We start from the raw sequence: 25,446 nt of genomic DNA on the forward strand, positions 1-25,446 counted from the left end.
GTGGGTTCCTCAGTAAAGACTGTTTCTGCTCTCTGGTGGTGGAGCAGGGAAGTGCAGCAGGAGGAGGGCTGAGTTAAAACTGGGGGGATGGAGTTATGCAAATGAGCGCGAGGGGGAGACACCAGCTGCAGCCCATCCTCCTCTTCCTCCTCCTCCTCCTCCTCCTCCTGGAGAAGCCTGCAGGGCACAAAGGCTCCACCACCACATGAACGGCCTCATCCAGCCAAACCCCGGCGAGCAGCAGCAGCATGTCCCTGACTGACTGATCAACCCCAATCTTCATCACCTTCATCATCATCACTATCATCATCTTCATCATCACTCCGCCAGACTGGACCTGACCAAGCCCACTGATACTGCAGCTCAGAACCGCGTGCATGCAGGGTGAGTCTAAACCTCCCTTTCTCCTGGTGTGTGTGTGTGTGTGTGTGTTTTGTGTGTGTGTGTGTGTGTGTGTGTGTGTGTGTGTGTGTGTGTGTGTGTGTGTGATGTCTGGAGCAGATCAGGTGCAGCAGTCTGAGAGAGTGGGTTTGTGTGTGTGTGTGTGTGTGTGTCCTCCTATCCTCCCTGTGATTTTTTTTATAACAGGGGTGTGTTTCAGTTCAACTTCTGAATGGGGAGATACGAGGTTTGCATCCTTGTGTAGGTATAAGGCTGGATATTGCATTGCATATTGTATTATCAGTGGGGAGTGTGTGTGTGTGTGTGTGTATATAGTAAATGTGTGTGTGTGTGTTGCATGGCATTAGACTACCTACCATGTTCTTCATGTCTGGTGTTCCTCCTCCCTCAGACTCCCTTTGATCTTCTGATATTAAGCATTTTTGCTCTGGAATATCTGAAATATGAATAATCAGCATTTTTATACCCACAGCAGTGCAGTCCCAGCTGTGGGAATTAAAGGAGAATAGAATTATAGACTATACAGCTCTAGAAAAAAATAATTTGTTATAAGATTATTAGATTTTTTAAATTGAAAACCTTTGCATTATAATCAAGACCAAACTGAACTGCTTGATTTTTCGCACCAGGAGTAAAGCAGCATAAAGTTATCCAAAAGCAGTGTGTAAAACTGGTGGAGGAGAACATGATGCCAAGCTGCATGTTCAGGGTTATTCCACCAAATATTGATTATTTCTGAACTCTTAAAACTTTATGAATATGAACTTGTTTTCTTTGCATTATTTGAGGTCTGAAAGCTCTGCATCTTTTTTGTTATTTCAGTCATTTCTCATTTTCTGTAAATAAATGCTCTAAATAAGAATATTTTATTTGTAATTTGGGAGAAATGTTGTCTGTAGTTTATAGAATAAAACAACAATGTTCATTTTATTCAAACATAAACCTATAAATAGCAAAATCAGAGAAACTGATTCAGAAACTGAAGTGCTCTTTTTTAATTCTTTCCAGAGCTGTATATATATGTTGATTCTTTATAATAACTAATGATTGATGACATTCAAACACGCAGGGATGTTATTATGTGTGTTTTCCCTGCTGTTGGTTCAGTGTAATGTGGTCAAATTGGTTAGATTGTAGAATATAAGGTAGGGGTGGGACAATATATTGATATTGTGATACATTGCATCATTTAGATGATAGTGTTTTAATTGAGTCAAATAAAATTTTATTTATACAGGGCTTTTTACAACAAATATTGCCACAAAGCAGCTTTACAGATATGCATGTTCAAGCATCTTATCGTCGCTGTCCAATGAAAAACAAACATCTCAATTTTTGTCGATTTTTAGTTTACTACATAATTTGAACACAAAAACTGTCTCTTACACTGTGTCAAAATGTCCTTATGATTGGGCCAATAGAAATTCTCCAAAATGGCCTGAAATAAACTCTTTTTACATGGATTTCTATTGAAAGTTTAGAAGGTTTTTTCTTTTCCTCCTGTAAAGTTGCTGTTTGGAGATACTCGTCTTTCATTGGAGGTTATGGGAAAACACCACAGTCATAGTGGCAACAGTGGCAAACTCAAAACTATCAAAAACAATTGATACGTACATTAAATATTAATATTCCTATTGAAACATAGATGCTGTAAACTCCTTTAAGATTCACCTCCCAATTTGGAGCTGAATTTCTCAGCAGGTTTATTATTATAGCTCATTAATTCTAATGTTACTTTAAACCCACTGTTTTCTGTTTTCTCTCCTCCACCTCGATTCTCACAGAAGCACAACCGATTGGTCAGAATGGAGCTGGAACATTTTGATGAACGGGACAAAGCTCTAAGGTCCTCGAGGGCGTCCCGGGCCAACGGGCTGCCGAGCCCCACGCACAGCGCCCACTGCAGCCTGTACCGCACCCGCACCCTGCAGGCCCTCAGCACCGAGAAGAAGGCCAAGAAGGTGCGGTTCTACCGTAACGGAGACCGCTACTTTAAAGGCATCGTCTACGCCATCTCCCAGGACCGGTTCAGATCATTCGACGCCCTGCTGGCCGACCTCACCCGCTCCCTGTCCGACAACGTCAACCTCCCGCAGGGGGTCCGCACCCTCTACTCCATCGACGGGGTCTCCAAGATCACCAGCATGGAGCAGCTGGAGGAAGGTAAAGTTAAAGAACAGGTTGTTTATGATTATTATTTCTACATTTTTCTGCCTTTTTACTTATTCCAAATGCTAAACTATTGTTTTTGTCCTTTGCTGCTCAGTAATTTGGGTTATTGTGTATAGCTTTCAGTGTAGAAAACAGACACACACACTCTACTGGTCAAACACAGGTCAAACTGTAAACTGGCAGAGTTTTAAAGGGAAAACAAATCAATTAAAAACTGAAAAAAGCAATTTTACAATTGTAAAAAAAAAACTGCAGAATCATATATTATATAAAAAAAGGGTTTTATATTTTTAGCAAACAATTAAAAATTAGCGGGTGTCCCAATACTTTACTGCATATAGTATATAAAAAAAATGAATTATTAAAATTTAATCAGTTCTTATGATGCCGAAAGTTACTTTTGTGATATTAAAAATGGTCTTTTTTATTAAGGATAAGATAAGAATAAGAAAATTTACCAAATGCATGTTTACCTTGAAATTATTCAAACATATAATTGTGCCCCACTCTACCCTACTCACACCCTTTTAAATCTGCTCATAAATATTTAATAAATACCACAATATTACAACCCCACCACACACTACATTAATATGCATGTGTGCACATGCATTGTATAAACTAATAAATGAAAGAATTTAAAGCCATTAAAGACGCAGATGCCCTATTGAATGAGCTTTGTTTTGCATTTGCATTTAAGAGGAGTATTTCAGAGGAACATTTAACCCAGCCGTCCATTCATGCTCAGACCTGGAGTGCTTTTAAAGCCACGGTGAATGTAGAAATGAGAGAGAGACAGCCGGTTTTGGTCTCAACAGGGTGATTAACCTTGACGGAATGGTCTCTTAAGCCATTGTGCTGCTTTATCATCACCACCTCAGATTTCCCATCAGACACCTCACTGCTCAGTGATGGAGAAACGTCTGTGTTTTCTTGCTCGTGTTTCTCTTTACCCTCAAAAAGAGCCTTTAATCACATGCTGCTGTTCTCCTGACAGGTGAGAGCTATGTGTGTGGATCAATAGAGCCCTATAAGAAGCTGGACTACACCAAGAACGTCAATCCCAACTGGTCGGTGAAGACCACCGCGTCCTCCCGAGCTCCGTCCTCGCTTGCCAGCACCAAGGCATGCTCTCTGGATGCCAAGGAGAGCAAGGACTTCATCCGGCCCAAGCTGGTGACCATCATCCGCAGCGGGGTTAAGCCTCGTAAAGCTGTGCGGATCCTCCTCAATAAGAAGACGGCCCACACCTTCGAGCAGGTCCTGAGTGACATCACTGACGCCATCAAGCTGGACACGGGAGCGGTCAAGCGGCTCTACACGGTGGACGGCAAACTGGTGAGTTCTTACAGTGGTTGAGTCCATGTGTAGAGTTTTTGAGAAGTTCGAGAGCGTGTTAAAATATGTATACGTGGTATACGGCATTACCGAGTGCAGGGATTTGTGGCTGTGCCATTTCGTATCGTTAGTAGTATTAAGTAGTAAGTAGTTTTTTGTCATGTCGCTGAGAGTATCGTTATTGTGAAAATACTATGAAATAATGAGATATTAATTTAGGGCCATATCGTCCAGCCCTAGTGGCTACAATACCTTCAAACTTGCATTATTTTATACTGGAAAATGATCAAATACAAAGTTCAGATTGTTTAATGCCTAAGTAAACATTGTACATGCTTTGTACACACATTTAAGTTCAGTTCAGTCATACAGTACCATTTTTTTTGCACTATAAGGCACACTTAACATTCTTTAACTTTTCCAAAAATGGACAGTATGCCTATATAATATGTATGGATTCTATAAGTGATTCCATTCTATAATTCTGTAAAAAGCTAGCTCTTTCTCCATTTAGAGGTGAGTATATCAGACTTTAGTCTTTAGCGTGTTTACCTTGTTAAAACAAACTACACGGGACGAACTGCTAGCTAATATCGCCCTGGATTACACCAGAACACTCAGGGTTCCTCGGTGTAGCACTATTGATTAGCCACTTATGCTAATGCTGCTGCACCTAGCCTTAGTGGAAATCTGGAAATCTAAGCTTACTGTAAATAAACAGAAGCGCTTTACTCATCCAAATACACAATTTTCAGGAGAAATATCTGTGTAGATTAACATCTAGAACTCATTTAACTTTAAAAGAAAATGTTGTTTTTTTTAGAATTACAGTTTTGTTTACTTATCTTAGCTTTGCTTAACTTAGTTACCGGTTGCGGTCAACAGCTAACACCACAGCAAGACCGTGTTTCAGATAAGTCTACAAGATAAAACTTCTATATGGTTGTGGAAAATGATCCAAGGTACTAAATACCAAAACATGAGTAGAGTAAAGTAGTGTACCATACAGAGGACATGTGCCATAACACACCTGATCTAGGTAAATGATCTGATCTAGGGGCTTTTAAAAATTATGTTTGTTGGACCTGAACTCACAGGGTAATAGATTATCAGGATCACGATTGGATAAACCTTCTATTAAACCTATTAAACTTTCCAAAATCTATATAATTAGATCATGAGCATCTTTACAGCTCGTGTGCTTGGTGCATTTATTGAGCTGCAGTTAAATGGTGACCCTGTTTTAGCATGACTGAGTGCATTTATTTATTTATTTTAGTATTGGCTGCTTCCATTCAGCTTTCAATACCTTTGTGTTCGACTGTCACTTACATAACCAACACATCCACAAATAGCTATAAAAGACGACCCGTGCTTTTTATTATTTATACCACAAAGCAGCGTAAAACTGGGTAAAAACTCTGGGTAACATGTCCTATGAACCCTGTATTTATAATGCATTATATATGCATTCATAATGCATTATATGACATGCATAACACCTTATAATGACTGTAATAAGCCTGTATAATTACTCATAAGTACTTACAGTGACATTCATTATACACATTATAATCTACAAGTATAAGGGTTCATAAAGAAAGTGCTTACAATGCCTTATAATATCTGTTCATAGGAACATTGTACAATGTAGTGTTGTAATGCACTATAACACAGATTTGGTATATTTTGCTACAACACTACATTGTACAATGTATAATATTCTCATATACAGATGTTATAAGGCATAATAAGCCATTTCTTTATAAACCCTTATGCTTGTAGTTTATAATGTGTTGTGAATGTCGCTGTAAGTGCTTATGAGTTGTTATAGAGCCTTATTACATTCATTATGATATTATGGTATTATGCATGTCATATAATGCATTATAAATGCATTCATAAGGCATTATGAATACAGGGTTCAAAGGAAGTGTTACGAATTATAAATGTCGCTGTTAGTACTTATGAGTTATTATAGAGCCTTATTCCAGTCATTATGAGGTATTATGCATGTCATATAATGCATGTCTTATAATGGATTATAAATGCATTCATAAGGCATTATGAAAACTGGGTTCATAGGAAGTGTTACGAATTATGAATATCGCTGTAAGTACTTATGAGTTATTATAGAGCCTTATTCCAGTCATTATGAGGTATTATGCATGTTATATAATGCATGTCTTATAATGGATTATAAATGCATTCATAAGGCATTATGAAAACTGGGTTCATAGGAAGTGTTACGAATTATGAATATCGCTGTAAGTACTTATGAGTTATTATAGAGCCTTATTACAGTCGTTATGATATTATGGTATTATACATGTCATATAATGCATTTATAAGGCATTATGAATACAGGGTTCATAGAAAGTGTTACCAAACTTTGTTGTTATAGTTTATCTGGAAAGTAAAAACTTCAGGTATTGTAAAAACAGGTCTCCCATCTTCCTCTTCCTCTTCCTCCTCCTCGTCAGACGTGTGTCCTGGTTTCTCTGAGGTGAAGCAGTTTGTGCGTCATCATCCAACCAAACGGGTCACGCTGTTCCCCCACACTGACGGACGTTCAGGACCAGCGCTGTACTGATGTCCTCACGTCTCCTTGTCTCCTCCCAAATCGTGTCCCGCTTTTCCCCGGCCGTTAGGGAGATATAATACTCTATGTCGTCGTATTTAGAGCAGAGGTTCTCCGGGTTTACGTCTGTTCAGGGTGAAACCTGAGAGAAAAGAAAGAGAGAAAGAGGGATGGAAGGAGACACAGAGACAGAGAGAGAGACAGAGAAAGAGAGAGAGAGAGAGAGAGGAGAGACGGGGTCAGGCAGAGGGTGGCAGCCATATGTGTGAAAGCTGAAGAGGAGAATGACCTTTCTATTTCTCCACAGGAGAGACTCCCTCTGTCTCCACACGCCTTTCAGTTCAGAGCATGATCCTTCATTGGCTAATTCATTGCTGTTTCCCATTCCGCACTAGCTTACTAAAACATGCAAATATATTACAAATATACAGCTCTGGAAAAAATGAAGAGAGAACTGCAGTTTCTGAATCAGTTTCTCTGATTTTACTATTTACAGGTTTATGTTTGAGTAAAATGAACATTGTTGTTTTATTCTATAAACTACAGACAACATTTCTCCCAAATTACAAATAAAAATATTCTCATTTAGAGCATTTATTTACAGAAAATGAGAAATGGCTGAAATAACAAAAAAGATGCAGAACTTTCAGACCTCAAATAATGCAAAGAAAACAAGTTCATATTCATAAAGTTTTAAGAGTTCAGAAATAATCAATATTTGGTGGAATAACCCTGGTGGTTTTAATCCCAGTTTTTTTCATGCATCTTGGCATCATGTTCTCCTCCTCCACCAGTCTTACACACTGCTTTTGGATAACTTTATGCTGCTTTACTCCTGGTGCAAAAATTAAAGCAGTTCAGTTTGGTGGTTTGATGGTTTGTAATCATCCATCTTCCTCTTGATTATATTCCAGAGGTTTTCAATTTGCTAAAATCAAAGAAACTGATTATTTTTAAGTGGTCTTTTATTTTTTTTAACAGAGCTTTAAATAAAATTGTAAATATTTTGAATATTCCACCATCTACAGTACATAATATCATTATTATCACCACAAATGGGTAATGAGACTTGATGTGACAGATGAGACAGATCTTTTATATTCCAAAAACTCAATCCACAACGCAGGCAAGGGTCGATTAACAGGTGAACAGGTATATCAGAGGCTCATCTGCAGCTTGCTAAAGATCACGAGTACAAGCCAGAAGGCTATTGGAAGAATGATATGTGTACGGATGGGACCAAAATACAAGTTTTTGGTTTAAATGAAAAGCGTCATATTTGGAGAAAAGGAAAACACTACATTCCAGCAAAAGGACCCTATCCAATCTGTGTAGCATGGTGGTGGTAGTATCATGGTTAGGTGGTCTTTAATTTTGTTCCAGAGCTTTACAGGTGTTTATTCCCAATCTGTATCTTGGGGTAATACTTAATTATCAATAAATATATATGTATATATACAGTTTATACTGTTTCATTAAGGTTGGCACATTATTGAAGCTTGTCTAAAGGCAGCTGTTCTTTATATTATAATTGTTTAATTGATTATTCCATTGACTAGAGACTAGACGTGACTCTGCAGATTCAGCAGTTCATTCAGTTCAGCAGCAGATTTGATTGATGTACAAATAAAATGCTGCATCTCTAAGCGCTGCGATTTTCTCTTCACAAACGTTAAGAGGATTTCTGAGTCTAGACTGAGCGTCGTCCAGCAGATACAGCATGAATAAAGCAGAGATCGGCGGGGCGGGGACGGGGACAGGGACGGGGACGTGGGTGAGGACGGGGACGTGGGGGAGGACGTTTCAGGGATTCACTTGTTAGATTTAACACTCCAGTTGTGGCAGCGGTGAGCATGCAGCAGCTCTGAGAATCATATGGGAGATGCTCACAGTGCTGCTCCAGAGGCAGGGAGGCAGTCTGGAAAGAAAAAATGTGAAGAAAGAAAAAAGGAAAGAAAGATAGATAAAGAGTGATGAGAGGTAACACCCACCCACCTCACCGTCTGTTTAACCATCAGATATCTCGATTACTGTTTATAGCTTTCCTTCCCATCGCTATATCGGTACCACTTTCAGAGGAATTCTGGTCACATTATCTTTAAAAAAGCTCCATCGTTTTTCATGACAATGAGGTTGCCGGAGACGGTTGCTAGGAAACAGCCAGTGCTGCAGAGGGGGTGCAGCAGCCGGGATGTCGCAGGCCTTCGGGCTTTCAGAGAGGTGCAAAGCCATTGTGATCAGAGTGATCCGAGCACAAATATGTGAATGAAACAAAAATTAGGACACCAAATGAAAATCTAAAATCCTCTTTTTCTTGTTGTTTGTGAAAAACAAACAACTCCCTGAGTTGTTTATGATGCTGCACATGATGAAACACTTCCTCAACCTCTTCCTCATTGTCTGCAGCAGCTAGTAAAAAAAATATTCAGAAAAACGAGTCGATCAGGAGAATCTGACGTTTAGTGAAGTTTAAGGGTTAATTTTATCTAGCACTCAGTGCTGTATCTTTATAACTAAGGCTGATCTCTGGAGACTAATCTCTGAAAACATTTTGTTCTGAGTTTTAGAGCTGTAAAATTTACTGTGAGGGAAGGAAGGTCACGTTCTCTGCTGCAGTGCTGTTAGCCAATCAAGTGTTTGAATGTGTTTGAATGTATGAATATTCATGAGCAAGAGACGAAATCCTGTCTTTCTTCAGAGACCACTAATTTAGTGAACTAAAGTAGGGCTAATTAGAAACACTAGAGCACTTTTTCTCATACTAGAGACACAACTAGACATTTTAAAATGAATGAAAAAACAGTGGAATAAGACCTTTGAACAAAATATTTTTATTCTAAATTGGAACAAAAGTGTCTTGGTGGCCAATCACATAATTTTTTAAATACAGGACTAAACTCATAAAATTATAACATTCAATGCAGGAGACCCCACACACGCACATCTTACAGGTCAGTGCAGCATTCTTCAGCTTCTTAATCAAAAGTAATGAGACGCAATACTATTCCCCTGTCCCATGACATTTGGCATTTGTGTGTGTACAGTAAAACAGCCACTTCCAACCATCTCAATTCATAAATTGATGTGTATTAGTCAGATTAGAGGCGTACAGAGCCTCTCCTCCCATCAGTCTCTCCTCTCTGAGCTTTCTGCTGTAAATGTTTCAGCAGGAGAATCTCTGAACAGCATTAGAGCTCATTAACGCTGGAGATGCTACTGACAGGCGTGTGTTACTGTGAGATACTGATTGTTTAGAGCTGATGAGAATATGATGAATCAGGACTCTCTGTTCTCCATGGTTAAGTGCTGCTGATGGATAAGTGATAAGTTCAGAGCACTAATAGAGTGTGCAACTGTGCTAGTGTGTAAAAGTGCTACGACTTTACAGATGTTTGTCCTCGTCTCTACCTCAGCCAGCATTAACCCTAGAGGTTGTTAACTATGTTATTTGATTTATATTCTTTTTCTTATCCTTATTTATCCATATTTTTATTCTTTCGTCACACAGAGGTCAGTATTATTCGACTGTAACCTGCTGCTAACCCTGGCTAGCACTGCTGGAGCAGTATAAGCATTATCTGCTAAGCTCTAGCTTTTTCACCATTCAGAATATATATCACATATTAGTATATCGGCCTGCTTCCTGCGTGTTTGCTAATATCTCCCTGGCTTACTGAAACTAGCCACTAGCCACTAGCCATGGCTAGCCACTAAGGCTAATGCTGCTGCACCCAGCCTTAGTGGAAATCTGGAAATCTAAGCTTACTGTAAATAAATGGAAGTGATTTACCCACCCAAAGAATGTTTTTTTTTAAAGAATTGCAGTTTTGTTTACTTAGCTTAGCTTTACTTATCTTTATAGTTAACTTATAGTGGGGAAAAATACAGCATTTTGTTTGATTGTGTCTGATTTGTGCTTTTATACAATTTTTTGATCAGCATGCAATTTCCACACATGGTTTCCATGTAGCAACAGATATTTGCAGACTTTTGTTTCATTTGAATGATTAAGGGGGAGTTTTATTATAAATACGCTTGTAACCCAAACAATATACAGAAGACACCACAGCAGCCACTTTGCAACTATCTCTGATACCATAGCAACACCGTAGCAACCACTTAGCATGACTGAACTGAAGTTAAGTGTGCATGCTTAGTGCACTTAGTCTGTAAGAGTCAAACTGAGCTTTTTTTTTAACGTTTTTCAGTTGAAAAAATAAAGTAATAGCCTAGAATTATGTTGTATTGTAGCCATACAAACACAAGACCTGCGCAGTGTTTTGTATTTGTATGTATAATGTATTGCTGCTACATACATCTGTGAGAAGATGAATGTGCTTTTTCATTGTGTCACATCGTAATAACTGCTAAGGGTTAACAGATTTCTTGATGGCTAAATGCTGAAATTGAAACATATGAATGGAACTGGTGGTTATGTTTGTTTTGCTGCTTGTGGTGACGGCACTCGCAGGATTATTGATCGTATGTTTGCTGAAGGCCAGTAGAAATGGTGTCCATCCACTTTCCCTCTGGGTTTTCTGGATATTGCATATTTATTTACTGCAGTTTTGAATAGAAGTTCTGAATAAAAGTGTAAAGCCTCTGTTGCAGTCACACTGGTACACTAGTCTGCATGCTAATTTGATTTTTGAGGCAACGCTGGGGCAGTATTAAGTCCAGCTCGTCTCTGCAGGGCTGGAAAAGCGTGTCGGCTCTGTGATGTCGGTGTGTTAGCGTGAGCTGTGGCTGTAGAGCTGCTGAATGAGCTTCAGCTAAATGGATGTTTCGGCCGCAGTGCTTCCTCCTGGCTGAGTAACAGCTCTCTGTAGGACTGGGTAATGACTCAATGGCCCTTGAATAAGCCAAATGTCAGTGAGTACACTCTCCTGGCTTTCCTGCACGGCGTGTTTGCGTACAGCTTTGGACGTTTTCATGAATGATTCTCTGCCTTATTTCCGTTTAACTCGGAGCAGCTGCTTGATGTGGTGGGCACAGATTGCACTCCTAATGCATTATGGGGTCATTTTCTGATTTCTGAGTGGGACTTTCACTGCCCTGCCTGCCAAACAGCACCAGCTGGATGAAGAGCTGGATCCAATTAGAGGACCTTGGGTTCTATCGTACATCTCGTCAGCAGTCTATGTTTTCAGTTTATGCCCTCACCGTTAAAATAGCACTGGACTTTAGGAATACATTAAGGCTGCACGATATATCGTTTAAGAATCAGCATCGCGATGTGCGCATGCGCAATAGTCACATAACAGGATGTGTGATGCCACTTAAGGCAGTTAATTAAAACACGTCATGTTGCATTGTTTTAATTCTTGACACTAAAAGTACTGTAGATACACAGCGCTGTCTCTGTGTCTGTGTTAGTGACAGGCTGCTGCTGCCTGAGAAGTGCAAGAGAGGGGGAGGAGGAGCCCAAAGGGGGAGGGGCAGGAGTAAACACGAGGTAACCTCACGCATGGCCTCCATCCACATGGTTGGGCACGTGCTTGTAAACGTGAGCACGTGTGTAAAGCTGTGTACCTCAGTCCAGCACAGTTTAGCAGTGCAGATATTTCCAGTTACAGCTGAATTCACACTTTTAATCCCAGAAAAACAAACGCTATTATTTACCTTTTAAAAACACATTTAAATGCTGATTAAAGGGAGGATTATTGTTGTTTTGCTGTTTTTCTCGGGTTTTGAAAGCTCGGCGCTGACTCAGCTCTTGATTGGTACGGACGTGAGGCCCGAGCTGAAAACATACTTAAATGTGGTACATCATAATATATATTGTTATCGTGATATAAAAAATTCCATATCGTGATATATGACTTTTTCCATATCGCCCAGCACTAGTTGTATGTATGATGCTCTTCTGTGTCTGAGTTTATTGTATAATGGAGCGTGGTTAGTGAGGTATATTGTAAATGATAAATCTACAGGCTGTATCCAGCCCTGTATGGGTATTGAATTTTGGCCGATCAGCCGTCTCCTCAAAAACCCTCGTCCTCCAGACTCGCGTGAGCGACCTTTGTCCTCTTCAGAAGCGTGAGCCATCTGTCAGGCTTCAGCTCGTGCTTCTGAAGGATGATGTTTTGTGAATGCTGGGTCTGAGAGCGTGTCCGTGTGACTGAACTGAGCTCCTCCTGCCCGTCCTCTGAATCCTCTGCTGTAAATCTGTGAGGGCGTGTCTAACAGGACTACATGTCGCTGCATTGCGCTGACTTGCGTTTATGCGCTCGCTGTGTCTCGCGTCTGCCTCCTCTGGAATTATATAACAGTCTGCTGTGGCTCGTTTCAGCTCACGAGGGAAAATATTGATGCGTGGACATTGCAACGCCTGTAGTGTTCTTTTCCTGCAGTAGTTACTGCTTTAAATACATATACAGCTCCGGAAAATAATAAGAGACCACTTAATTGAATTTTTGGACCAGGAGTAAAGCAGCATAATGTTTTTCAAAAGCAGTGTGTAAGACTGGTGGAGGAGAACATGATGCCAAGATGCTTGAAAAAAAAACTGTGATTAAAAACCATCAGGGTTATTCCACCAAATATTGATTATTTCTGAACTCTTAAAACTTTATGAATATGAACTTGTTTTCTTTGCATTATTTGAGGTCTGAAAGCTCTGCATCTTTTTTGTTATTTCAGTCATTTCTCATTTTCTGTAAATAAATGCTCTAAATGAGAATATTTTTATTTGGAATTTGGGAGAAATGTTGTCTGTAGTTTATAGAATAAAACAACAATGTTCATTTTACTCAAATATAAACCTATAAATAGCAAAATCAGAGAAACTGATTCAGAAACTGAAGTGCTCTCTTCATTTTTTTCCAGAGCTGTACACTGTAAACTCACTGTAATAATAATTAGATTAATTAGGAGTTTAAAGGGGCTAAACCTCTACATTTTTACTGACTCCAACCTCAGCTTATATTTGGAAAATTGCCCCCAAAAAATAGTTTGGGAGGGGCACTGGGTGATGTATGGGTTTAGGGTGGGGCAGAAAGGAGAGCTGACTGGGCAGAGCAGTGTGCCTCGTTTTCTCACTTTTTCCCACTTTTATAGAATGCAAACCAAACTAATTTATTTGTGAAAAATAGCCTTCAAAAACCCATTTAAACATGCATATACATGCAAAGTGAATTTAAGAGCATTTTTTTTAAGAAACTGAGGAGGAATATAATGTATAACTACATGTATAATAGTTACTGCAGTAAAATTAGATATCAAAACTGCACAAAATAAATGATATATTTCACTTCTCTGCATATCTCTGCAGAGTACATTTAATAAGAAACTCTTTCTGATTCTGTTTTCCAAATGAGTATTAATTATTTTTATTTATTTTTTTAAATGGATTTATTTTTTACAAGCTGTCCAAAACCCACTTTTGAGTCCTGACCCTCCAGTTGAGAATCAGTGTTCTAAATGGCTCTTCCTGCAGATTCAGCACCACAGACAGCTCCGTTCTGAACCAGAGCTGATCTGAATTCTTCCTTAAGAACCTCTCTACCTTCTAACAGGTCCAAACCAAATCTAACGTACCCATACAGCCAATCAGAAACTTCAGAACGTCAATGTCATTAGATCCTGTTGGGTGAATTAGGGTTAGAGCCACAGTCCAAACAGTTTTCAGGAACAGTGTTAGAGAGCTCTGCTACAAGGAGAGCCGGGTCGGATCAATGCTCAGTGGAACAGAAATGGAACCAGAGAGAGGAAATCAATACTCACCCCAGCTCCCTCTGTTCTAAACTGTATTTAAACAGTGTAACAGGAAGAGTTTTATAGCTAAATTAAAGGCAGACTGACCCAAAATATATTTATTCTTCTCAGTTTTCATCTACATAAACCTGACACACTGATACAAATACACTTCAAATACACTCGTAACCATCAACCATCAAGCTGGGGTACCACAGCAACCACATAACACCTGAGATGTCGGAGCATCCATCTGGGTTTCCTATAGCAACTGCCTGAAATATCTTAGCAATTCTCTTGGAAAATCTTAGTACAAACATAACATTTAGTACCTCACCTAACATACCAATAATCGATTCAGACCTAACCACATATATGCAGTTTGCATAACAGGCAAGCATTTGGACCTCCTAGTACACTTATTTAATTTAATTTTATTTTATTTTATGTAATATGTCTCTCTCCCCTACTTTACTATATGGACAAAAGTATTAGGACACCTACTTGTGCATGTTGTTTTTTTTAGAGTAATTGTGTACTGTCCAGAAAAGGCTTGTTTTTTACTATATTTTGCAGCATTGCTGTGAGGATTTGCTTGCATTAAGTGATGAGAGCATGAATGAGGAGGTGAAGATGTGGGGTGATCACCTCCTGAAATTCTGAACTCATTAAACATGGTATCAACAGGTTCATGTTAATGCATGCTACTGAAGCCCTGTTCTATTGGTAGAGTACTTCTGTACAGTGACTACACGAGCTATGGAAGTGCATTGCCACATCTGTGTCAACAATGGGTGTAACGTAAAGTGGCTGAATAGATTCATTAGAATGGAAGTTTCCACAAAAATGGGTTAATGTGGGTTAATGTGTTAATTTCTTATTTGAATTTATCGAACAGTTTTGCGCTGCATTAATGTGTCCTGTAATTAATGCATTAATTTTATTCCAGCTATCTGTGTTGTGTTTTTAAATTCTAAATATTAATGTCTCTTTCTGAGACAATTCCTGGAAGAAAAGTGTCAGAATGAGTTTAAATACAGACTGGGAATTGGGGACTGTGAGAGTTCTGTGCAGGCCATCTTTCTCATCGGTTTGATTTTGATCTTTATTGTGCATATTTTATACAAAAGTCTGTGTATTATCTCTGTGTTAAGCATTAAATATTCAGACAGCGGTCTGTAGAGATTTTTAAATAAACATATACTTTGTGCTGGTGCTCATACACATGTTCTCCTGACCCCTGTCCCTGATAGTTCAACTCATAAACTTCTCATACAGGGCTATATTAAACAATGAATTATTTATTTGCATTGATTTTTAATGCAGAAATCATGGCAGACGGCAAATTGAAACATGAATAATGAAGCAGACGATCACTACATTCACTCGAGTGAATCAGTGTGAGTGTCTAAAGCAGTGTTACTTTACACATCGTTCTTATTCTGGTTAATTTATCTCACTAAAGGTGTGTGTAATTCCAGATTTGTTATTCAACAGTGCTGATATGGAGCACCATTGCACTATTAATGATGCATTGTTCGTCTCATAATTAACTCCTCTCTTGGGGATGTACAGTGTTATTAAAACAAATATGCAAGTAAACCCCTGTGTGATTTTGAAGTCATACTCATAAAATACAGTAAGAAGCTAATGTAATAAGTGTGACTAGCCTAAAAAGATTGACGATTTTGCCTGGATTACAATTGATAAATGATTATTTTAATGCATGAAGGGCACAACATTTTTTAGTACAAGCTGCTCTAGTTGCTACCTTTGATCAGTGTTTGAGTTTTTCTCCATGTTGCTTCCATGTTTCAGGCTGAACAGAAGGGAGATGTGTGAATATAAACGTATGTGGTAGTAGATGTTTTTTATTATTATGTTTTAAAGCCCTATTTAAGAATTATGATGGAAAAGACATTTAAATTAAAATGGGATTTCTTACTTTCTTTTGACTTGAATTGGTTTGTTAAGACTTGAATTTATTGAAATATGTTTTGTTTTGTCCTGTCTTTGTTTTGGCTTGATTTCATTTTGTTTTACTTGACTAGGCTAGTTCTGACAAGACTTGGTTTCACTGGACTTGTCCTGACAAGGTTTAATTTGACTTAATTTAATTGGCTTGTTCTGATTTGACTTTGTTTGGCTTGGCTTTACTTGGTTTTACTTGACTTGTTTTTTTAGATGGTAATGTACGCTTGACACTGAGCACTCTCTCCATGCTAAGACATTTTTAATATGCTTGATATTGACTTGGTTTGGTTTGGTTGGGTTTGACTTGACTTGATTTGATTTGGTTTGGCTTGGCTTTATTTGGCTTGAATTGTTCTGACATGACTTGGTTTTACCGGATCTGTCCTGACCAGTTTTAACTTGACTTGGTTAAATTGGCTTCTCCTGATTTTGCTTTATTTAATTTGACTTGTCATCCCAGAGAGCTAATATACACTGCACTGGATTAGGACATTATTAAGATATTAGGATATTATCCATGCAGCAGATACGGCCTTGTGTCTTTTGGTCCAGCGGCCCAATATCAGAACTGGGGTGGGTTTCTCAGAAGATTTTCAGTACAAACATGTTTATTTTGGATGTTTTTTAGATGATTGAGTTATCTTGACACTGAACACTCTGTCCTTATTCTACGATATTCTTAAGATGCTTTGGGGAAACTGGGCCCTGATTTATCTTACAGATCTGCACCAAACTGGTTTAAAACTGGTCCATATTTGTAGAATCTTTGTTACATCTGGGCCAGCTCAGGATTCGTAACAGAGCTGATGCTCAATCTAAAAAGTTATATTTACTTAAATGTTCACCACAAACTGTGGCTGTGAAATATACATCAAATAAAGAGCTCATCTAAACCATCTCTCCTCAGCATCCTCTCCTCCACAGCAGGCCTCAGGTGGCCTTAGAGCACCAGCACTAGCGATCACATCCGTGTGCTTCCTGAAGCAGGAGAGAGACTGACGGATGTACAAGCCTCTCTGAAGTGCTTTAATTGTGATGATGAATGGCAGCATGCAGTCAGAGTTAATAAGGAGCTCCTCCAGGGCCGTTTCCTGGCTGACAGGAAGCTTTGGGCCGAGCCAAAATTCAAAATGCATGAGTCATTAAAGCTACAGCAGCAGAAACTCCAGATCAGACATGCTTTTAAAAAACATTACTGTAGCAAACTAGAATTAAATAAAGTGAAATTCTTTGAGTTGTTCTTGTCTAGAGCTTGGTTTCTGACTATAACTGTCTGTGTTCTGATATATAATATATATTTAATTAACATGAACAGTAACTTGTTTGGCTATCCAGGTGATTGCACCTGTAAAAGAGTCAATGCCACATTTTATTTTGCTATTTTTCTAAAATATTTATTGTTGAGTAGATTACTGTCCTTTAAAATCTACTAATCTTAAAATTTGTTGTTTTTTTATTTAACACCTTCTGCATCCATTGCAATGGACATCATGTTTTTTGAGTGCTGTACATAAAACCATTTAAAACCTACACCTGACTGGTATGGTAGGTTAGAGACAAGATAAGACATGACAAGACCAATAGAAGGCAAGACAAGACCCAATAAAAGCAAGACAAGACCAATAGAAGGCAAGACAACCCAAGACCATTCAAGTCCAGATAAACCAAAGAAAAGACAACCAAACCCAAGACAAACCAGAAACCCAAGACAAGACAATCCAAACCAAGACAAGATAAACCAAGACAAGACAAGACAAGACTAGGTAACCCAAGACAAGATAACCCAAGACAACCAGTGCAAGACAAGACCAATAGAAAACAAGACATCCCAAGACAAGACAGTTTGATGTGGATGATAATGGCAGTCACACATTAACTGCTGATTTGTACCAATCTTGGCCAGAGTAGCTGTAAAAAGCACTGATTATTGTGCTGGTCAGCAGATTCAGAATGTATATGCATCCTATCCGTGTACTAATTTAATTTTTTGAGACATTGTAGAGAATTATAGAAACACATTATATCTGCCGCTATTATGTTCTTTACTTAGAATATAGTCTTCCTGTGAAGCATACTGCAGAGTTTGAGCTCAGACATCAATCCATGTTCTGTTATATAATGAATTATCTGTATTAAATCTAACATGTGGATTAAACCCAGAAATCATCTGATTAACCTGATGACCCCACAGCTCCTTAGATCCAAACTCTGCTGCCATCAGACAGGCTTAAGCCCTGGAGATTTAGACTGTACTCTCCAGACCAGCGTTATGTCCTCCAGCCCGTCTTTTCTCAGTCATTCAGAGATTAATCTGGTTTGAGTTGTGGACAAAAATGAAGAGAGCACTTCAGTTTCTGAAACAGTTTCTCTGATTTTACTATTTATAGGTTTATGTTTGAGTAAAATGAACATTGTTGTTTTATTCTATAAACTACAGACAACATTTCTCCCAAATTACAAATAAATATATAGCAATTTAGAGCATTTATTTACAGAAAATGAGAAATGACTGAAATAACAAAAAAGATGCAGAGCTCTCAGACCTCAATTAATGATAAGAAAAAACAAGTTCATATTCATAAAGAGTATTTAAGAGTTCAGAAATCAATATTTGGTGGAATAACCCTGGTGTTTTTTAATCACAGTTTTCATGCATCTTCCTAGTTTATGTTTAAGGTCTTAGTAAAATGCAGAATCAACTGGAGATCTGATTTAAACCTATAGTTACTACTAACACAAGAAAGCTAACATTAACTAGCTGCGTAAACAGAAGCTGTAAGCTCAACCTCAGAGTCGAGGTGGGCGGGGCCATGAATGCTAATTCACGGGTTGATGTAGACAAGGTGCTTTTCCTGATTGACTCGTTTTTTTCTGAATATTTTCTTTAACTAGCTCCTGCAGAGAATGAGAGCTGTAAAACAGTTTCATGTGCAGCATCATAAAACAACTCAGAGAGACCCACTGTATTTCACAAACAACAAGAACAAGAGGATTTTAGCAGAAGAACACCTTTAGAGCTGTGACTGTAGTTCCAGTGCTGGACTGGTGTGATCTGCTGAAAATGAAGCAATGCTGACATCTTGTGGAGAATAAGGAGAACATTCTCACTGTGAGAAATGTAATTTTTTATTTTTCAAGATTCCAATGTGCAGAGACTAATATTTACAATAATAATAATAAAATAGAATATAATATAAAATAAGACATACAGTACACCACATCTCGGACAACACAGAAATGCAACTAAACTCTGATTATTTAGAAAAAATTAATGGGTCATTTTTGCATTGGATTAATAACATTAACACAGTAGTGAAATAAAAAAAGAATATTACCAAAAGGAAATATTTACACTAAACTGACAATGTCTTCTTCATTATTCTAATCCATTATTGCCTTTAAAACAATACATTACCATTAAAAAGTACTATTATTATTATTTTTTTTCTTCAAATCACTTTATCATTTAATAATGACAAAAAATTAGAAACAGAAAGTAAGAAAGTAAGAGTAGAGCATAACTTTATTACAGGCCTGAGGTCTATGGCGCTATTCTGTCCACTAGATGGAGCCATGATTACACTATTGCTTTCACTGATGGTCTTTTCTAGTTTTTTACTCACAGAGTAAATAATTCATATATCCTTTGTAACTGTACATAAATACAGAAAGCTACAGCTGGTTAGTAATGTTTTATATATATATTCTTAAATAATTATGCGTGTGCAGCTCCTTCAGTATAGTGAGAAAAAGGATAATACCATTTACACTGAGAGGGTGGACTGCTAATGCTATCTACAGCTCTGGAAAAAATAGGAGAGCACTTAAAAATGGTTTGCACCAGGAGTAAAGCAGCATAAAGTTATCCAAAAGCAGTGTGTAAGACTGGTGGAGGAGAACATGACGCCAAGATGCATGAAAAAAAAAACTGTGATTAAAAACCAGAATTATTCCACCAAAACGTTATTTTTGCCATTTCTTATTTTCTGCGTTTAGAGTAAAACAGCAATGTTCATTTTACTCAAACACAAACCTATAAATCAGAGAAACTGATTCAGAAACTGAAGTGCTCTCTTTATTTTTTCCAGAGCTGTGTTTGCTCTTAAAATTCTGTTTAATTATATATTTCCTTAGATTTAAACATTTTAGCCTTTTTTAATTCACTTTTAGGGGTGCTGGGACACATTTTGAGGTGCTTTAAAATGTGGGCATGGTTAAATGTGGATGAGAATAGATTTAATCCTGGAATTTATCAGCGCTTTTATTGCTGCACTTCCTGTGTTTCATATCTGCTGTGCAGTTCATTAATAGCTGAAATGTGTTCCTTTGAACTAAGTAAACATAACAGACGCTTTTATTGCAGTCTGTTGTGCTACTGCTTCACCCTCGCAGGCTCAGGTGAAAAATACACAATATGCAAAACAATACAAAACAATATAAAATACTACAAAATAATAGACCATTTTTAAAATGTTCTAATTAATGCTTCCTCGTATTATCTGTAATTTTTTGTAGTTTAGGAGCTTTTTTCTGGTTTCACAGTTTGTTTCTCAGTCTGGCACTTCTGATGAGAACACTGAAGCTTACCTGACCTTCTGCTGATTCACACCTGAAAAGGTCGACCATGACGTCACGGCTGCGTCACTGCCTGAACAAGCCTGCTTTTTACTAGGCTTTTAGCTTATTGTCCTGCTTTTATCACCACCATCACCATCATCATTATCACCATCATCATCATCACTGTCATTACCACCATCATCACCACCATCACTATCACTCTCATCACCACCACTCTCATCACTACTACAGGTGCATCTCAAAAAATAAGACCAATGGGTACTTTTGGCGTGTGGGCAGTGTGCCAAGTCCTGCTGGAAAATGAAATCCGCATCTCCATAAAAGTTTTCAGCAGAGGGAAGCATCTCTGATTGGTGGAAACTTCACACTAGACCTCGAGCAGTTTGGACTGTGTGTCTCTCCACTCTTCCTCCAGACTCTGATCCCTTCATTTACAAATGAAATGTAAAATTAACTGATGATCAGTGATTGTATGGAGAGACAGCATGTAGCCCTTATGGTATAAATTTATATATTTCTGTATTTCTGGATATGAGTAGGTGCAGATTGTGCAGCAGCAGGAGTGTTGTATGTTATTCTTTTATGTTCTTTATATAAAATTTAAAAATCCCTCTAGCTGGTCTCCAGAGGAATCCTATAGAGAGCACTACAGGGCGTGGCTGAGGTACTTAAAACTCTCTCTCTCTCTCATTGTTCTAGATCTCCTGCCTACAGGACTTCTTTGGTGAGGATGATATATTTATCGCATGTGGACCAGAAAAGTTCCGCTACCAAGATGACTTCCTATTGGACGAGAGTGGTAAGATACTCACTCATAAAGCTGCAGATTCTCTTGATCTGCCTCTATCTCTCAGGTTGTCCAGAAATGTAAAATCCTTTAATTTTTCCAAAAATCATCAGAGCTGCTTATAATCCGGTGCTCCTTATGTATGAATTCTATCAGTCAGGTATTAAGGAGCAGTAAAGACACTCCACTGAAGTACAGAGTTATAAGGCGGAGTTTCAGTAAAGTTTCTCCAGCACTAAGGCTGGAGCAGTATTAGCATTAGCCGCTAATGGCAGTGCTAGCTTTTTCACCAGTGCTCTTTGTTCCATGGTGAGTATATTGGACTGTTTCCTGCGTGTTTACCGAGTAAAAACAGAGTTCCTTAATCTAGCACTATCGGGCAACATTTATGCCCCACTAGCGCTGTGGTTAGCAGCTAATGCTAATGCTGCTGCACCCAGCCTTAGTGCTGGAGAAACTTCGCTGAAACTCACCCTTTAAAGTACTATTTCTTCCCAAATGCAGCTCTAAATCACAAACTAATTCATTAATGATTTTAATACCGGCTCTTTAAACATAGTTTAAACCTCTCTTTCTCAGAATGCAGGGTGGTGAAATCACAGTCATACGGTCGCATTTCATCGATGCAGGGTCACTGCTCTCCTCGGGGTGGAGGTGCATCACGCAGAAGCAAATCTCCCGCCTCCAACAGTTCAGGTATTAACTTCAATCCCTAAACATCACACTTTGAATAAAGCACAGCCAGAACACAACTTAAATTAAGATTAAAGAAGTTAAGTCTGTCACTGTTGAGCTAAAGGCTAAAGCTGCTGTTTCCATGTGGGTCGGCCAGACGTCTTCCTGTAGCAGTTTTTTTTTCTCCAGTTTCTAAGAGTCTTTATTTGGAGGTGTAGAAACAGTACTCACCACTCTCTGACTTCATCTGTAAATGTTATGATGATGAAAGTGTGAATGTGATTTTAGTGTGTAAGTGTGTAAATGCTGCTGTAGAGCATTGTAGAGCATCTGTTTCAGCATTGCTTTTCTTACCAACTGTAAGTCTTCTTTTTTAAACAATATATGACTTTTTCAGTTTTTATTTCATTTGTTTTTTCCTTAAAGGTCCTGACAGTTTACTAAAAAAATGGATTTTGCACCATTTACTGGTATTGACGGAACCTAAAGAGCTTAAAAACTGGGGTGTTCTATAACGTTTGGTTGGTAGTGTATATGTAATTAGCACAGAATTGTGACAAACCCTAAATCTTGTCATTAATCTTCTTAACCTGCAAGGTGTGCTATAGTGTTTTTCTTAATACAATATTTTTCGGACTATAAGGCACATCGTATTATGAGGCGCACTATCAATAAACATCCATTTTAGTAATAATAATAGTAAGGAACAAGGGTGTTGCCATGTTTCCCTTCTAATGGGGAAGCTGGGGGAAGTGCCTAAGTAAAGAAAACTGTAGTTTAATGTGGTTCTGATTCTGCCTGACAGCGCTACACTGAGGAACCCTGAGTGTTTCGGTAAGCCAGGGCGCTATCAGCTAGTAGTTCGTCCCGCGTAGCTTGTTTTAACACAGTAAACTACAGTAAACTACAGACTACAGTCCGATATACTTACCTTTAAACAATGAAAGAGCTAGAGCTGTGGTTAGCGGATAGTGCTAATACTGCTCCAGTCTTGGTGCTGGAGAAACTTCACTGTAAACTCAACCTTATAACTCTGTACTTCAGAAAAGTGGCTTTACTGCATCTTAGTTATAACTGGATTATAAGGCGCACCATGGATTTTTGGGACAATTAAAGGATTTTAAATGCACCTTATAGTCCCAAAAATATACGATATCTGTGTTTGTATTTACTCGCTGTGACTAAATGTACAGCAGTTGTGTATTTGCTGAAACACACTCGGTTTAATGCGTCTCTTTCAGGCCTGTTGGTCTGTTTTTGTTGTTGATGTTCTAGTAATGGATGATGAGTCACCGGGGCTTTGATGATCTCCGGTGTTCAGATGGGTAATTTCAAATTTGGCTGCAGAAGGACACCAGCAGAACAACAAATAAATCAACCCAGAATTACGTTGTATGGTACTTGGTGTTCCACCGTGGTTCACAGATTAGTAGCGTCTGTTCGTCAGTGAGACGCCGCGTGATCCGCTCCAGTTTACCTCATAAACCCCCCAAACACCCCCCCTGTGAACCAAAACACAGTGCTGCGCTCGTTCTCAGAAACGTCCAGTGAAGTTGTGTGAAGAAGTGATGGTGGCACTGATGGTTTGATTTGACAGCAGAAGGTTTGGAGAGCTTTTATTGGCCGAGGTGCGGCGTAATTGCTGACTGGAGGCCATGAGTGAAGCCGAGTGTCCGCAGAAGCTTCCTGTCGGCCTCAGGAGGGGAAGAGACATGTTGTGGAAGCTGGACAAACAAATCAATGGTAATTGATATTGATTTTTTTTTCTTCTTAGCCTGAAAGGTTCAGGTGACAGACCACAAGTTTCTGTAAAGCAAACTTTTTTGTCAGTAAACGGAAGGACAGTTTACACACAAAAAAATCACATCGCAAATGTTCTTTTTACGGCGATATATATCAATAGTAATATTAAACAATGCAGGGCCCATGAGGTCACCAGCCCCGCCCACATCCCCGCGTTCGGGTCTCGTGTCCGGACCCATCAAGAGCTGAGTCAGAGTTGAGCTCTCAAAACCCAAGAAACCAGCAAAACAACAGTAATCTGCCCTTTAATCAGCATTTAAATGGTCTCTTAAAAGGTAAATAAGAGCATTTGTTTTCCTGGGATTAAAAGTGTGAATTCAGCTGTAACTGGAAATATCTGCGCTGATAAACTGTGCTGGACTGAGGAGCACAGCTTTACACATGTGTGGAGCTCATGCGGTTACCTTGTGTTTACTCTAGCTGCCGGAGTCCTGAGAGAGCACAGTTGGTCTTGCTCTCTCTCTGGGTGGGTACAGTACAGTAGATGGCACTCTCTTTTTCCTCTCATCACTCCTAGGGTGATGTGGATCAGCACACAGCTGCATCTGTGAGCTGATATATCAGAACTGAGTCGCTGCGCTTTCCTCCGAGCGTTAGCGCTGTGATGCTACTCGGCAATACTACAGCATCAGCAGCAGTTCAAAAAGAGGCGGAGTCTGACTTCACATGTATCAGAAGAGGCGTGTGCTAAGGCCCACTAATGTTTTTAGGAGATAAATATGTGTAGATATAGAGGGTGTGTACATACGTACATTATTTATAATGTTTTTTTTACGTTAACGTTTAACAGTGTAGTGTCTATTGCATTTCATAATAATAAATAAATTGAATAATTCAGGCTGTTCAGGATATATGCCACGAATGTGACTACCTCCACCATATGTCACAAATTAAATGCATTATTAAACATACAAAAAACCCCCAGAAATATTACATTATTACTACTAAATAAAATTGTTAATGTGTGTTTCATAAGCAACTAAATAGTTTATTAGTCATACAAAACACAAAGCAACTAAAGGGCTTTTTAGCTGACGTCTGACATCAGGAAGTGCAGAGACAGTGACATCACTTACTCATCGCTCTGTGTTTTTCTCAGATCTGTTTACTACAGTGAGTAATGGGGAAATGTGCAATTACATTAATTTAACAAAATCACACACATTTGAGAAAAATCTAGTTGTAATTAGTTGTAACTGAAATTAGACATAATTTAGTAAACAGCAGCAAATCGAAGCTGTGTGAGTCACTGTCTACCTCTACAGCTGTATTGAGGTCAGCCAAATGTGTTGAATAAGGGAAAGCTATGGCTCTGTCTGTCTGTCTTTCTGTCTCTCTGTCTGTGTGGTGAAAGTTGTATATTACAGCTGTCCAGTCAGGTAGTAAGGAGCAGTAAAGCCACTCCGTTGAAGTACAGAGTTATAAGGGTGAGTTTTTAGGG

The 25,446-nt window shown here is 38.7% G+C and overlaps 1 protein-coding gene across 2 annotated transcripts in view; it reads left to right on the top strand.

Annotated features, from left to right (window-relative positions):
- Window positions 1–2,146: 2,146 nt before the first annotated feature.
- The window catches only part of dclk1b (doublecortin-like kinase 1b), a 55,497-nt gene continuing 32,197 nt past the window's right edge, over window positions 2,147–25,446 (top strand). For both annotated transcript variants that reach the window (XM_007258528.4, XM_007258529.4), the window contains exons 1-4: window positions 2,147–2,565; window positions 3,572–3,912; window positions 21,440–21,539; window positions 22,107–22,223. In XM_007258528.4, the coding sequence (XP_007258590.3) occupies window positions 2,208–2,565; window positions 3,572–3,912; window positions 21,440–21,539; window positions 22,107–22,223 (916 nt within the window). In that variant the 5' untranslated portion in view covers window positions 2,147–2,207. The remainder of the gene's footprint in view (window positions 2,566–3,571; window positions 3,913–21,439; window positions 21,540–22,106; window positions 22,224–25,446) is intronic.

Source organism: Astyanax mexicanus, chromosome 18 (genome assembly GCF_023375975.1).
Source record: "Astyanax mexicanus isolate ESR-SI-001 chromosome 18, AstMex3_surface, whole genome shotgun sequence".
NCBI lineage: Eukaryota > Metazoa > Chordata > Actinopteri > Characiformes > Acestrorhamphidae > Astyanax > Astyanax mexicanus.